Here is a 15,362-nt window from a genome sequence, read left to right as displayed (position 1 = left end):
ACGAGGGACCCTCCCCCGCATTTCAGCGCTATTGCTTAGCCAGCGCCAGGTTAAACATTGGATTACCTGCTTCTCTGGGTTTTGGGCATTACAATAGACTCAACAAACAAGCCTCAGTGTAGTTTCTAGATGTAAAATTAACTGCAGTGATTAGAGGGCATCTCCATACATGTCTGTCTCCAAGCCAAATATCTTGCTTAGTTTCTGGGGTGTTGGGTATGTCTGAAGGCAGTTGAACTGTGTATACTTAATAGGCTATTACTAGAGACTTGACTGTACATTAAAACCTTTTCCTACTTACCATCATCTAGTTCTCTTCCAAAGTCAGTTTCCCAAGTAGCCCTGGGCTTGCTCAAATTTGTTTCCTCAATTTTATTCAGTGCCTTATAAAACAAAATAAACTACTTGCGAGTCACTACTACCACAAATAGGAGTAGAAGAACGCTTGTGTTCTAGTACCTATTGTAGTATGTAGTGTATGTACTTTTTAGACTTGGCATCTTTTGGCATGTTTCCCCTGGGTTTTTGCGTCCTGACCTCCCGGTTTTGACTGTTTTCGCTGGTGTAGTGTTTCTGCGCGCTTTTTTCACTGCTGATCAGTGGTAAAGTGCAAGTGCTCCTGTGGTAAATTGTGTTATGGATTGGTGTTTCCATGATTGGATATTTGATTTACTTGTTAGTCCCTAGTAAAGTGCACCGAGTGTGCCAGGAGCCTGTAAATCAAATGCTACTAGTGGGCCTGCAGCACTGATTGTGCCACCCATGTGAGTAGCCTGGAAAAGGTACCTCAGACCCGCCATTGCGGAGTCTGCACGCAGTTTGTAACTGCCATGTTGACTTGGCCAGTGCACACACTTGCCAGTCACTCACCTTCCCTTTTCTTACATGTCAGCCACCCCTAAGGTAGGCCCAAGGTACCCCTGTGGGCAGGGTGTAGTTTATGTGAAAGGTAAGACATGTCCTGGTGTGTGTGGCATGTCCTGATAGTGAATTATGACCATGTTTGTTTTTCGCTATTGCAAGGCTGCCTGTTCCTCATAGGACAGAATGGGGAGTTTGTTTATGACATCTTATAAACATAACTGGCCCGGGAAATTAGGTTGGAAAATAAAGTTTAGTATGCCTGAACTCAGAATCTTTTAGTGAAGGTGATTTTTACATTCTTATGACACCGTGATAGCCCCGGGCGGAGCTATCGACATCAAGGAACTAGTTTTCAAGCATAATTGAAGATTTTTAAATACTGTATTGTGGTTTTTTATCATTTTTGGTCTTGTATTAAATATATAAACATATTGGATATTTTTCTAAACTGGTGTGGTGTCCTTTTGTAGTGCTTACTCTGTATTACTGCTGGTTATGTGCAAATGCTTTACACATTGCCTTTAAGAGGAGGCTGACTGCTCGTGCCAAGCTACCAAGGGGGTGAGCAGGGGTTATTTTAAGAATGTAACTCCCTTATCCTGACTAGAGTGGTGGTTTCTGCCCGACTTTGGCACATGCCCTAGCCGACCGAAAATCCCACTTCTAACAGTACTGAATGAAGCCTTTTATGTTAAAAAGTGTCCAGAGGGTAGCCCTTAATGCCCTATTAATCTTTCTAGGGGAATAAATAGGCTGTCCATTAGGAGAACCCCCACCCCATTGCTGAACTAATGTCTGTTTAATCTGACATTTGCCAGGCAGTAAAAAGAAAAATATCTTTATGGGGAAACCCAGCCAACAGTAGTGCTAGTGCATATAGTTCAAACTTCTTTTTTCTTATTTTTTTTTTGTTTGTTTTTTTAAACGCCTTCCACATTTTAGGGCTGTCTAAAGGAGTGGGGGTTGCCTCCTGACGTTCTGCTTCTGCTCCCTCACCCCACCACTCCCACAAACAATCCCACCAGCGCCCCCTGACTTTACTACCCTGCTGTTCTATCTCCTTCCTGCAGTCGCCATCCAGCTACCTAGCAAGTCACTGCCATTGTGCAGCTAGATAATATAATTCAAAGTCTGGTGCACCCAGGCTATAATATGTATTCTGTCTATTCCATATTGACACTATTCCAGTGGTCTAAACCATTGTTACGAGCCTCGATCGGCAGGTTTTGTAATAAATAAGGCAGTTTAGTAAGAATCGCCATTTCAGTATGGGCCATTCGCACCATCAAAAAGAAGTCTTTGTGTACACCTGTAAGACCTCGTTTCGTGGACGTCGGGTGAGATTGTAGTAAACAAGGTGCCGGGCAGGGTAGTCTTTGAAAATCCCTGCCATGCATAATAGCAGGGCTTCTGTCCCTTCTCACTCGCCATTCTCCGCAACCCTTTTCCTAACATTTCCCAAGCGCACGTGTTGTCTCCCTCTGTATTCAAGTGCGTGTTGTACTTTGTGAGTTGTTTGTGTTTTTTTTATTCTTTGCTCACTGATGTATTCTTAATCTTCTCACCGGCATCCTCCAGAAGAGTAGGAAATCAACTAATATATTTCATTGGAACACACTGTACACTCCCATTTTTGATTCGATCTGATACTGCTAGACAGATTGTTATTAGGTGCCTTTTCTTACTTTGGTGACGAAGGCTGCCTTACAATTTTTTGGAACCACAAACTGCACTGTTAAATTGGCCAGTGGCAGTCTTCTAGGTAAGATAACCTCACGTTTTCACCCAAATTGCGCCCATTGTGGGTACTCGCGGTTAAAAATCTATTGAAGGCCAGTCACCTGAATGTCGTACGACTTTGAAATTATTTGAGTATTAGGAAGTTTGACCAATTTACAGAGAAATATGGAAATGGGGTCTTCTGTGTGATCAACTGTGTTTTCCAGGGTGCGTCCTTTCGATCGATCCTAAATAATAGTGCCCATCTTGCTACCCCTCACCTGTGATTAGCCCCTTTTCCCCTTTACCTACGGCCAACACTTCTACTACATAGACATTTATGCATAATGAGTGGCAGCCCAATAGTCTGAGCATCGGTCTGTTTTTTTAGTTTAGAAATTTGGCTACCCTAGTACTAGTCTTGTATAGGATAGGTGGGAGTCTCAGAGTTGCCAATGCTGGTTATTTGCTGTAGCTTTCCGTGGTCCCTTTCCACAAAGGCGAAGGTGGCAAACTCTTATATTGCATTTAATCTGAAGTGGTCTCGGACTTGAGTGCCATAACCCCAGGTCCAAATTCGCCTCTGGAGTCCTACCAGCACACCTTCATTTCTCTCCATCCCCTGGCAAATGGCACTAAATAGTGCAGCACTGGTGCTTGCTGGGCTTCTGTATGGGCACAGTGGCTTCTCATGCTCTCGCTTCTGGGTCCTCATGCTAGCTAGTGCTTCTGCTGCAATGGTGCTATGGTAAAACTCCTACTTGTGAATCAGTTGCACTGAGTGCTGGTGATGTGGGCTGATTAGCATGCAAATGACAAAACAACCAATGACTGAGGTGGGAGAAAGGATGAATGGCAGCTGACATCTTGCCTCTGCATGGCTGGTATAATCTCTGCCAACATGGATACAGTTGCCTTTAGCCACACCCCAAAAATGTAGTAGCCGTTTTCACTGTACTTCCATTTCAGATCTTAATTATGCCACTTGAGCTTATTTGTGTATGAATTGGTAGGTTCTTTTATTAATTATCCTTCTTTTGGATTGTTTAGGGGCTGCAGCCTAACCAACCCAAGTAACAATCTTGCCCACCAAGATGACTTGTCTGATGAAGTGATGGAGCTCAGTCGCCAGGAAAAGATACTGGATGACTTAATCCAAAGCTGTACGCTGAACCTTAAGTTATTGACTGAAGATTCTGAGAACCAGAGATATCCTTTTCAGGCACACCTTAATTTTTTTCACCATCTGCCAGTAGGTTTTTTGAAATACATTAAACGTAGCGGTGCACAACTCTTACGGTATGATATTTACTGCAACAAACTGCTGCTGTAAGAAGATTATCCAATTTAAACGTAAGAGCCTTCCCATGGAAAGATTAACAGCAGATGGTGTCTCGAAGGTTAGCTGTCTGGTTTGGGCAAACAAAACCGTTTAAAGTCAATATTGCTTATAAAATTATATGAAGACGTCAAATTGTTTAAAAGTTCACTTTTTACACATTTGAAAGCGTGTGGTGAAAAGGATAGAAGCTGTGAATTTTACAATGGTCTGCAGTGAGAAATTGTTTATCAGCAACGTTTTCTCTTTCCAAATGAGAACTGGATGCAAAAGTGATTACTTCTCAAGTTCAGTGTTTCTTGACTTGAGGGTACTGTTTAAACTTATACGGTTAAACGTCAATTTTTTTCAGATTTTTTTTTTAAAACTCAAGCATGTACACAGGACAAGAGTGGCCAAATGTATTGCAGACAAATGTACAGCAGAAATGAAGAGCCTTTGATACCAACTGCTAACAAGCGTTTAAAAATGTTTTTTTTTATTGATATACATGCAAGATAAACAAACAACCATGTCATGGTGTCAGCTCCATTTCTTCCCCCCCCCCCCCCTCCCCCCACAGTCGCACATTTATTCAGGAAACAAAAGGAAAAAACGTATCCATTGCATCACATTGCAGTATCTTCTACAAGTACCCGACACATCACAGCACACACCAAAGTCCATCTCTTGCGTGGCATATCAGAAAGAAAGACCCGACATTCCCAGCCAATTGGGCGCACCAGTCAATCCATGCCAGAGAGCCAACACCCATCCGACTTTCTCATACTTCTTGTCCCATCCCCTGCCACAATAGATTTCCCTTTCCATCACCCTACAGTGTTCCGTGCCAACCACCCAATCCTGGTGCTGGGAGGTGTTTCCAAGCCCCATTTCCTAGCAGTCTCTTCGCCACCATTAATCCTAAGTTCGCTAGGAGCTTGTGATAACGTGTGTGGTCTGTCTGTCCCCATATTCCCTGAAGCGTACGCCCAGGCTGGAGCTTCAATGGTATCCAGTTGCTTCTCCCAAGAAACCCCGCACTGTTTCCCAGAAGCTTTTGAGTTTGGCCAGTCCAACAGCCTGTGGTAAAACATGCCTTCTTGACCGCATCCCCTAAGACAATTGGGATCCGCAGCTCTGCCCTTCCTATTAAGCAGTGTGCATGTATAGAAGACTCTGCAAGATTTTGAATTGGATCAAACGGAGGGTTGCCGGAATTGCAACTTGCGCATAAGGATCAATACACCCCTGGATCCTGATGTGTATTGTGCCTGGCCAATCAGTTTATATTTGCCCCTTACCATGCTTCGATGTTGTGCATCTACCACATGGGTCTGTTGTAGGAATACAATATCAGGTTGGTTTCTAGAACTCACTTTGTGAACGAGCCTCCTTTTAACCTTGTTACCCAACCCATTAACGTTCCATGTCACTAGCAACAACTGTTTGGGTTTAGCCATTGTATGTGTCAATGTCACTCGACCACCCCGCCCCCATGGGGAGACTTAGTGAGCAACTGATTAGACCACGTCTGTGTACTGTGGTGAATTAACATATAAAAAGACATTAATACTGATGGTAGCAATAACCCATCACCAAACCCCTCCCCACTTTACCGTGTTGTGATCTTAGAACTGATGGCCCCCAAACGCCCAGCATGTACAGTACCCAAACCTGATAAACCAACAGTGCTCAAGTCGTCTTGGGGGTGTGGCTATCAGCTGTCCATCAGAGGATTTAAGTTGGCAAATCTTGAGTTTGTGATAGTCTCCAGCAGTAGGAGCCCCCATCTCTGGTACAAGGTTGCTAGTTTCTGGCTTGGTAACAAGCAAGGCCTTACCTAGCCGGTCCGCTGTCGTAGGTGTTGCAACCGGCAAGTGTTCCTCTTAAGAGCCATGTTCGGTCTGTGTGATCCGATCCACTTATGCCCCCCCTCAAGTGCCAGTGTTATACACTTGTTACTCAGAACGTCTCTATTGTGTTTAATTTCCAGCACCTTTTTGACTTGCGCAAATTTAATCGGTTCCAGGGTCAAAGAGGTTGTGTTTCACCTCCTGCCGTTTCCTTGTTTACGCGCCTGTTTTTTCTAGCCAGCTTCCACCTCTGCATCCAGTGGGCGTTCCTGTCGCAGCCCTTGTAATTCAAGCCATTCCCAGCCCTCCTGCGGCGTGGTCATAAGGTGCATCTTCATATTTCGTTCCACCCTCAATTTTGCATTGAAGAGCGCGTAATTCAGGTTCAGCTGACGAAGCACCCTTTTTACTGGAACATATGCCCCTCTGCTTTTGAACCAGAGTGGTTTAGTCTGGATATAGAATAACCATTTGGCTATCAAATGTCCAAGGTCCATGCTTTCACACCGCCTGAAGAATCACATCTTTGTCTGGAAAGTTCATCAGGTGAAGTATAACAGGACGCTTGTTTGCCCCTGGTAATGGGGGGCTTGCCAGGATCCTGTGTGCTCGCTCCACCGAGAAACATTTGGACGGTGTACTGTTGCAGGGATTCTGCTTATGCGCAGAACTATGCGCAGGAACCCAGGCCCTCAGTGAATTGCGGTGTACCAAAAACTCACCTCAGAACCCTTAAGACTGTGGTTGCCAACCATTCTTCCACATAGAGTTCCAAAGATGGACCATGTGCTCTTTCTGGCAAGCCAGCCAAGCTCACGTTATGACCAGACCTACCCTATGCACAGCAGGTGTCTCTCTCCTGGTTCCTCAGCATAGTGGCCAGCGCACTACAGTTGCAGCTATTGTGCCGCCACTGCATCCCTCGGGCGGGGTGGAACCACCAGCGAGCAGCCGTCGACACCCCCCACAGACCTCTCAGCATGTTCCATGTGAGACTGGTCACTGCCAGGGAAACCAGTTGGCTGGGACGCTTAACCAGTAATGTAAAAGCGGTTGCATCAACTTCGCTAGGCGGCAGCTATTTTGACTATTGACCGCTGTCAATTCTGCGGGCCGATTCACCTGCCGCAGACCCCTCCCAAACACCCCACAAGTGGTCTTTCCGGTTCCACCAGCCACAGCAGTCACTCCAGCAGGGCCAAGAGCACTCTGTAACCCACAGTCAGAATTATTCCCGGAGGCCTCCAATCGGGCTGGGAACTCCGGACTACGCATCTGTCTTCTTTGCAGGCTTGGCCATGCTCCCCCACCGGGTAACAAACTTAATACTGTTTCACTTCGCTCCACTGCTTCCCTGGTTAGAGTGAAACAATGAATTATCTAACATTTTTATATTGGGATAAAATTATGAATCCTCACTTATTCAAATATGAATTTGTGAAAATACATTTACAGCATGCAGCCTCATAATGCATTAAGTTACTCAATATTTAAAATGTCCCATAGTCTTTGGTACCGTACAGTCAACGTATTACATGAGCCTCGGGCTTCTTCAACATTGCATCGATCACTACATTAGTGACAGCGCTTGTCTTTTTTGGTCAAGTGCTTCCACATAGAACTTTGTATTCCCCCCGATGTCCCCTAATAGTTGGGAGGCTTGATTGTCTTCAGTAATCTGCTGTTTTTGCAACAAATGTTTTAGTTTTGCTGTACAGTCATTCAATTTTGATTTTTATAGCAAACTCGGCTTTTGCATATTGAATACATTTGCCGTGTTTTCAAGCATTGGCTATGTCAGATTCACATGATTTGATTGAACACCACAGGGGATCCTCTGTTTAAAACAGTAAACCTTGTTAATGTGACCATAGGCCCAAGAGCAATGTTTAATATTGCATTCGCCTAATTTAAAAACACTAACTTCAGCCAATGAGGTGAATGCATTTCCCCCCACATTTTTCCAATAGAAAACTAAAGCTTAGATCAAGAGTTAATCTTATGTGAATCCTGAAAGATGGCAATGCTGGAGAACAGAGGTTACAATTAAGTAGCTTGTCTCTTCTCCATGTTTGGATCTTTCATATTCACGATTGAAATGAAATGGCTAGCAGTTCATACTACATTAAGAAGCAGGTGCTCATTACCAAAAGAGATTGCTCAGAACTACTTGTCCCACTGAAGAATTTGCTATTGAATCCTTATCCAAGTAGTAGTGCTTGGTAAACATATGCCTACTTCTCCATTGTGCAGGCTGACTGATTTCATGTAGAGGCAATGCTGCATAGAGATCTGCCATTAAGGAAGCTTCGGGTTCAATGCCCTCCTTATTAATGGCACTTCTTAATTTTAGGTTTGTGGGCATTGTATTTTTCATGGTTTGCCTAATTTCCAAATAATGCCCCTTGAAAGCAGTGTGTTGTAATATCTTGCAGCTTTGTAGCCATAGACCGCTGCTGCTGCTGCTTTTGGGGCATTTATCAGGAATTACCCCAGGGGTATCCAACCCTTTCTGTACTGAGAGCTACTTATGTTTAATGAAATGCATTGAGAGCTAATATTGTTAGTGTTTTTGTATAATTTGTTTTACATTAGAGTCAATATTTCAGCAATCAAGGAGTACATCCGTACATTAACAAGGGAAGATAGTCACATTTACATATTATCTGCTGCTCGTTCACTATTACGCCTCATTTCCAGTTCCAACGTTGGGGAAATACAAAGATTACCACGGTACACATTCCATTTGCCCCATTTCCTATCCCACTTCTTTGGGCATCCCCGAATTATAAAAACTTTCTTTTATGCAATCATACATTTATCAACTTCCCGTAACCATGCTTGTATAGTTGGAGAATTTGCCGCCCCCCCCCCATAGCTATTTCTCTTTTGACCAGGGTATATCCAAGTGTGGCTAGCTGTTGTTGCACCTCTGTAAGATCCGTTGCCGCCCAAATATTAAGCAGACCCAACCCCGGTGTGAGAGTTAAGTCTTTCCCGAACGCTGTTTGGATATGAGTCTTGTCCCCCTCCCATAGCTGAAGAAGCTGCGGGCATTCCCATATCGTATGAAAAAAGGTAGCCGTAGTTGCAACCCCTGAGACAGAGTGGATCAGTCCTGGCCCCTATCTTTGCAAGTGTTACTCCCGTTAAATATGATCTATGAAGAATTTTGAATTGTATCAATCGGAAGCGGAGGGTGATTGCTGCCTCTCTAGGGGACATCAAGGCAACCTGCCAATCTTCATCTTCAAGTGATCCCAAGTCCCCCTCTCATTGTTCTCTGAGGTTGTGCAATGTGTCGGGTATGTTATTGCACAATTTTTTTTGTAGGTCATCGAGATGGCTTTGGAATATAGTGGCCCATCAAGCAGCCGATCTTCCAACGGTGACGACTCTGGTAGCTCAGCGGGGTTTGGCAGTGCTGTGGTGAGGGCGTGTCGGATCTGCATGTATCTAAACTGCTCCCCCTGTGCCATCGCATACTGGTCTTGAAGCTCCTTAAAACTGAGGATCGACCCCTTTTTGATCATGTCTCCAACGACGGAGATCCCGATAGTGTCCCACCTATCAAAGAGAGAACTCGACCTTTGGGCATACCGTAGTGGCGTTGCCTTTGTGAGGACGTTTGACCACCCTAATCAGGAGTTGGCTCGATGCCAGATAGCCAGTGTATGAGAGAGGCCCTAAATATCGCCCTCGCTTCACTTTGGAGTACAGCGCTCCCAGATAACCTGAACTCCCAGTTTGATATCTGTCCAGCATATATGCTGGATCATTAGGAGAGCGGTAAATCCACTGGTTTATCACCACTAATGCGAGGCCCAGTAGTAGAGTCTAAGGTCCGGGAGGGCTATAACTCCGTCGTACCAACCTTTCGTCAGTTTGTTGGTGGCAATGCGGGGGGGCCTTCCATCCGAGAGCACGGTTCTAACCTCACTCTCCACCTCTGTGAAATATGTGTCTGGAACTCGATATGGGCAATTCTGGAGAATATATAAGAAGCGGGGAGTGCCAGCATCTTAAACAGGACCGCACGGCCTATCTGTGACAAGGGCAAGGATCTCTAATGTTTAACATCTGTTTTTAGCCGGGCCAGTGGGGGGGCCAGGTTACGACCATAAAGGGCAGGGTCAGATGTAGCATATATTCCCAAGTACCGAAAGCCGCCCTCTGCCGCCTCAATTGCGCAATTTGGGGGGAGACGGGGAACCCGCCCCCGGAGCATTAACAGTACAGATTTACTCCAGTTTATTTGATAGCCAGAGTACTATCCAAAATTCGTGAAAATATCCAAGACCCCGCAAATGGATTTATATGGGGAGGCTAGATACAGCAGGATATCATCTGCGTACAGGGATATTCTATCTTCCTGGCCCTCTGCCAATTTCAGGCCCCGCACCATCCCGACTGATCCAGGCGGCCAGTGGTTCCAGCATCAAGGAAAATATCAATGGGGACAGAGGACAGCCCTGTCGGGTTCTCCTTCGCAATGTGAATACGCGTGAGGTATAGTTATTAACTCTCACTTGGCCCTTTATATCTGTGTAAAGTAATTTAATCCAGCCTAGAAATTTCGGGCCAAATCCCATCTTGGCTAAGACTTCAAATAAATATGGCCACTCAATGGAATCAAACGCCAAAGAGGCATCTAATGACAACACCACAGCATCCTCTTCCAGGAATTCCCTTCGTGCCAGCACGTTGTTAAGTCGGCGGATGTTCAGTGCTGTGTTGCGCCCCGGCATAAACCCAGACTGGTCAGGATGCACCAGCGATGAGATAACCGGGACCAATCTGGTGGCCAGAACTTTAGCTAGGATCTTAGCTTCCGCGTTGATCAATGAAATCGGCCGGTAAGAACCACACTGATCTCCAGGCTTCCCTGGTTTACGGATTACAACTATAGATACTACACGCTGGTCACTGGGCAGCTTCCCTTGCTCATAGCATTCATTGTACATGGCACGCAAATGAGGGGTAACGTGTGAGGCAGTTGCTTTCAAGAATTCGATGGGGAGTCCATTGGGACCCATGGCCTTCCCTGAGTGAATATGGCTTATCGCCTTTTGGATCTCTTCATCCTTCAGGTCACCCTCCAGTGCGACTCTGTCTGAGTCCGAGAGAGTTGATATATTGCTATCAGAAAGGAGTTGGCGAGAGTCCTCCGCAGTGTATACAGTGGAAGGAGAGTAAATCTGCTCTAAGTGATCCGCAAAGGCTTGCGCTATATCTTTGGGATGTGTTAAAGTGCTGCCATAAGACATAGTCCGGCTCGACACCCACCTCTCTCCTTGCTCTCTCTTTTCCAACCAGGCCAGCGTCTTCCCAGTCCTGTCTCCCAGTTCATATAGACGATGTTGTATGTTAAGGTGCTTGGCCAACATATGTTACCTAGCTTTGATCCTATACTCTTCCTGTTTTATTTCTAGGTGATGCAATGCTTCCTCTGAGGGCTTATCCGAGTTCTCTCGTTCCAGTTCACGAAGCTAGTCTTCCAAGTGGGCTAACTGGCTATGTTTCTTCTTTATGTATCCCACCTTCAGGGACAGGCATGCCCCTTTAGCACCACTTTACAGGCCTCCCACAAAGTTTGCGCTGACCTTACTGAGCCTGCATTTTCATTTAAAATAATTACAGGTTTGCTGACAGAGTTCTGCTCTGATATCCGGGATTTTCAGTAACCACGCGTTTAGAACTAATGTGGAACGCGGCTGTCTTTCCCACTGTGTAAGTTCAACTGTAACCGGCGAGTGATCTGAAATGCCTCTTGGCAGAACATTAGGTTTTTGAAAATTTCCAATGGAGGCTGCATGCGTCAGAAAGTAATCTATTCGAGGTGAGCTTCTATGCGCATTGGAGTAGTACGTATTGTGAATATCATTGAGCATCAAGGTGCGCCACACCTCTACTAGACCCATGGCTGTGGTGAATTCTTTCATTTGTATATTGGGACGTGCTCCCGCCCGTCGGGGATATCCATCTTTATCTTCCTCCATGATCATGTTGTAGTCCCCTCCCATTATCAGTGTGCCCACCGGAAGGTCAGTCAATATTTTCCCAAGAGCTATCAAGGCTTCTTTACCCAACACAGGAGGTAGGTACACTGAAATTATATTAAGCGCCCTCCCCTCCCACTGGGCCTCCAGGACAGCAAATCTACCCCCCTGGTCCACCCAGGTATTCTTTACAATGATAGCTAAGTTCTTCTTAACTAGAATCCCAGTTCCCCTAGATCCCGTGGTAAAGTCGGCGTGTACTAGGAGTTTGTACCCCCATCGTGTGAGGGCTTTGCTTTTGTTCCCCACCATATGTGTTTCTTGCAACAATACTACGTCTGGGGCCTGCCGTTTCAAGTACTGCTGGACAATGCCTAGTTTAATCTTATCTCCCAGTCCGTTTACGTTCCAGGAAAGTATAGAGATCGACGAATCCATTTTACCCCCCATCGTCCGATGTGGTAAGAATGCAACTATTCGAACGAGAGGGTTCATGTTGTCATGATGTTCACCGCCTGCATCAGTGCCTTGCCCGGTTCCTTCCTCTTGGTCCTATAATTGTGTGTTATAGTTTCCTTTACCCATGAGTCCTTTCCCTCCCTGATGCCACCTGTAGTCCTAAGTGCCGCTAAAAAGGTCGTCTATCTGCTTACATACACTGATTTGATGCCAGTTGTGTTATTGTTTATAATATATAAACTGAAAATAAAGTTAAAAAAAAAAACCAATGCAACTATTCAGCAGGAGTGTGTGTTTGACAATCCCCCATAGTGGTATAGCCAGGGCATGAACTGGCTCGTCCTTCCAGCAAATAAAATCTAGTGCTGAATTTGTATGTAGCAGTAAGCATATCCTACTTTGTGAATCAAACTGTCCTAAAGGCAATGAACACCCAACCCCCTCACCTCCCCCCACCCTGCCCGTGGATTTAAAACTACCCACTCCCCAACTAGGCAGAGTGCCTCTTCCCCCTCCCAGAAATACCAAAAAGTGTGGGTGTGCGGTCCCCCATCCCCGCCTACAACGATCAGTGGCATACCCCCATTCTGGGAGCTCCCAGCCCGACCTATGGAGGAACAGAATAACACCATTCCCAACTGAGGCCGATCAACAGTAACCAATGCTATAGCAAATGCCCTCCAGGCCAATAAGTCACTATTATAATAGGAACGTTCTCACCAATGTCCCGAAGCACTCCTGGAGGTAGATGTTCCTGCAGTCCCCATCCATCGTACATCTGCACCACCAAAGTTACACCTAAGTGTTTTTATTACCAGCGGGGCCGTCCTCTGGAAGAGTCCCTTCAGTCTCTCTGTGCATTTGTGTCCCTGTGTTTCGATCTCGACGGTGTCTACCAACTCTGCACCATCCCTCCAGCCATTCCCACGCGTCTTCCGGCGAGGTGAAGAACCACGTCTTTCTATCTGATTCCACTCTCAGTTTCGCCGGGAACAGCATGGCGTATTTCACCTCTCTATCTCGGAGCTCTTTCTTTACTGACTGAAAACTGCACTGTTGGGCATGGACCTTGGCTGTGAAGTCTGGGAAGAACGTTACGTCGCTGTTCTCTACTTTGAGTGGGGGCCCTGCCCGTGCCGTTTGCAGAATAATATCTGTCTCTATAGTTAAATACACGGGCTATTAGTGGTCTCGGAGGAGCTCCAGGGTTTGGCCTTCCTCCCGGAACTTGGGGTGCTCGCTCAATTGAGAAATACCTGGAGAGACTTTTGGGCTGCAGATGTTTCACTATAAGGTCTTCGCAAAGATCCGCTGCTGGCCCCTCAGCCCGTTCCGGCACATCTAAAATACGAATATTGTTCCTGCGGGCCCTTCCTTTATACTCCTTCCTTTATACTCATCAAGCTGTTGCGCCATCCTCACGTGTTTGCTCTGCAGCTCGGCCACCTGGGTCTGGAGTTGAGCCGTGTCATCCTGCAGCGACGACACGACCAGTTTGAGGTCTCTAACTTTCTCGTCCATTTTCCGAAAGGTCTGCTCGTAGTAGGGATACTTCAGTGGTGACAGAATCCAGAGATGACCTCACTCCACTGATGGCTTCCAGCACGTTGCGTAGGGTAGGTTCTGACCCTTGATCCTCTAGTCGCTGGGTTTCCTGGTCCTCCCCAGTCTTATTCCATGCGAAGTTTGCCCTGTACGCTCGCCTTCGGACCTCTTCTCGTCACCAAGGCTGTCCTCTTGGCCTATGAGGCAGCAATAGATAGATAGGAGGCGCCGATCAGATCACTCCAAACACCTGAGTCACATACACAGTATTGTCGCAAGCCCACTGCCAGCTGCGTCTGGGACTAGCCCACAGGGATCCAGGTATCGCCGCAATATGTGTCTCCAGTGGGTAGGTGTCATGCATACGTAGGTGTCCACCCAACGTTGTCTGAGAGTGCCCGGGCAAGGACCTATCCTTGTTTCAGCCTTCTACAGCCGTCAGGTCAGCCGGTCTTTATATCCCTCTACCGCCGCAGCACTCTTCCTTAGGGCATCAGTAAGGGGTCAAATCAACACCGGCGCCTCCTGTGCTTGCCCGATATCTGCCTCTTCCCACTTTGCTGAATGAGGCCTTCTGTAGCCTGCCATGATGCCTCCCACCTCATTCAGAGGCCACAGGGGTGAGCATCCTCCCCCTATGTCGCATCAGTCCGCTCCGGTCCGCTGGGGGGTATGCAATGTATAGTCGTGGCCCTGGTAGGAACAGCGGGAGGGGTCCGGAGGGCCCAGGCCACTGGCTGCTGTTAGGCCCTGCGCCCACCGCTGAAGCAAGCGGCAGCTCCGTTGACACAGCGCCACCTGCCGGGGCCCGGATCCCGCTGGCGGTGCCTCTCCACCTGCGTCAGCAGCCCGGCACGGCCTATAAATCCCTCCGTATTGACTCGGGGGCACTCCGCAGTCCACCCCCAGGCAGCGGTGAGCTCAGCCGAAGTGTCTATCCCTGCGCGGCTGTGTCCTACCTCTAGCCTTCGCCGCGATGTGCTGTTGCCTCCCGCAGCGACACCCGGGCTCGGGGCAGCCTCAGTCTTCCGTCCGTTAAGGCCTGTACGCCGGGACCTCCAGTAGCGGCTTTACCCGGCAGGGCCGAAACCACCCCTGCCACGCGTCTCCTCTGTTACTCCGGGCAGGCTCCGATCATCCCCGGCGCCCAGAACGGCAGCCGCAGCGCGGCCGAAGAGGAGTCCTCACCGGTCAAATGCTGGCAGGGTTCGCTAGAGACTCTGTATTATCTCCCAGGGGTCCGGATGCCGCCATGTTCTCCAACCGCCGTTCACCGCAGGTTTTACCAGTTACCACTGACTCATGATGTTGCTAATGGAGCCAGTTGTCTGCCAGCAGTGTTTTTATTTATTTTTATATGTATAATAAGAATTCAACCAAGCAAAAACTTTCAATTTTAATAAGCTGGGATGCACACAGGTGAGCTACTCGAAGGTAGCTGGAGAGCTACAGTAGCTCACTAGCTACTGGTTGAAGACCCCTGAATTATCCCAATGGGCTATACATGACTATGTGAATTAGAAATAAAGTGCCCTCAATTGTGGTCGTCTTGCTTATCTGACAAATTGCTTTTTTCCACAGTTGATTAGATAAATAGCGGCA

The 15,362-nt window shown here is 46.9% G+C and overlaps 1 protein-coding gene across 1 annotated transcript in view; it reads left to right on the top strand.

The window, feature by feature from the left end:
* E2F3 (E2F transcription factor 3) overlaps positions 1-15,362 on the top strand; it is a 145,807-nt gene that overhangs the window by 90,105 nt on the left and 40,340 nt on the right. Inside the window, exon 4 of the mRNA XM_085607051.1 lies at positions 3,634-3,792. Coding sequence (XP_085463177.1) covers positions 3,634-3,792 — 159 coding nt within the window. The remainder of the gene's footprint in view (positions 1-3,633; positions 3,793-15,362) is intronic.

This window comes from Triturus cristatus, chromosome 5_2, assembly GCF_964204655.1.
Source record: "Triturus cristatus chromosome 5_2, aTriCri1.1, whole genome shotgun sequence".
NCBI classification, from domain to species: domain Eukaryota; kingdom Metazoa; phylum Chordata; class Amphibia; order Caudata; family Salamandridae; genus Triturus; species Triturus cristatus.
The sequence above is the reverse complement of the archived record's forward strand: the minus strand, read 5'-3'. Positions and strand labels throughout refer to the sequence as shown.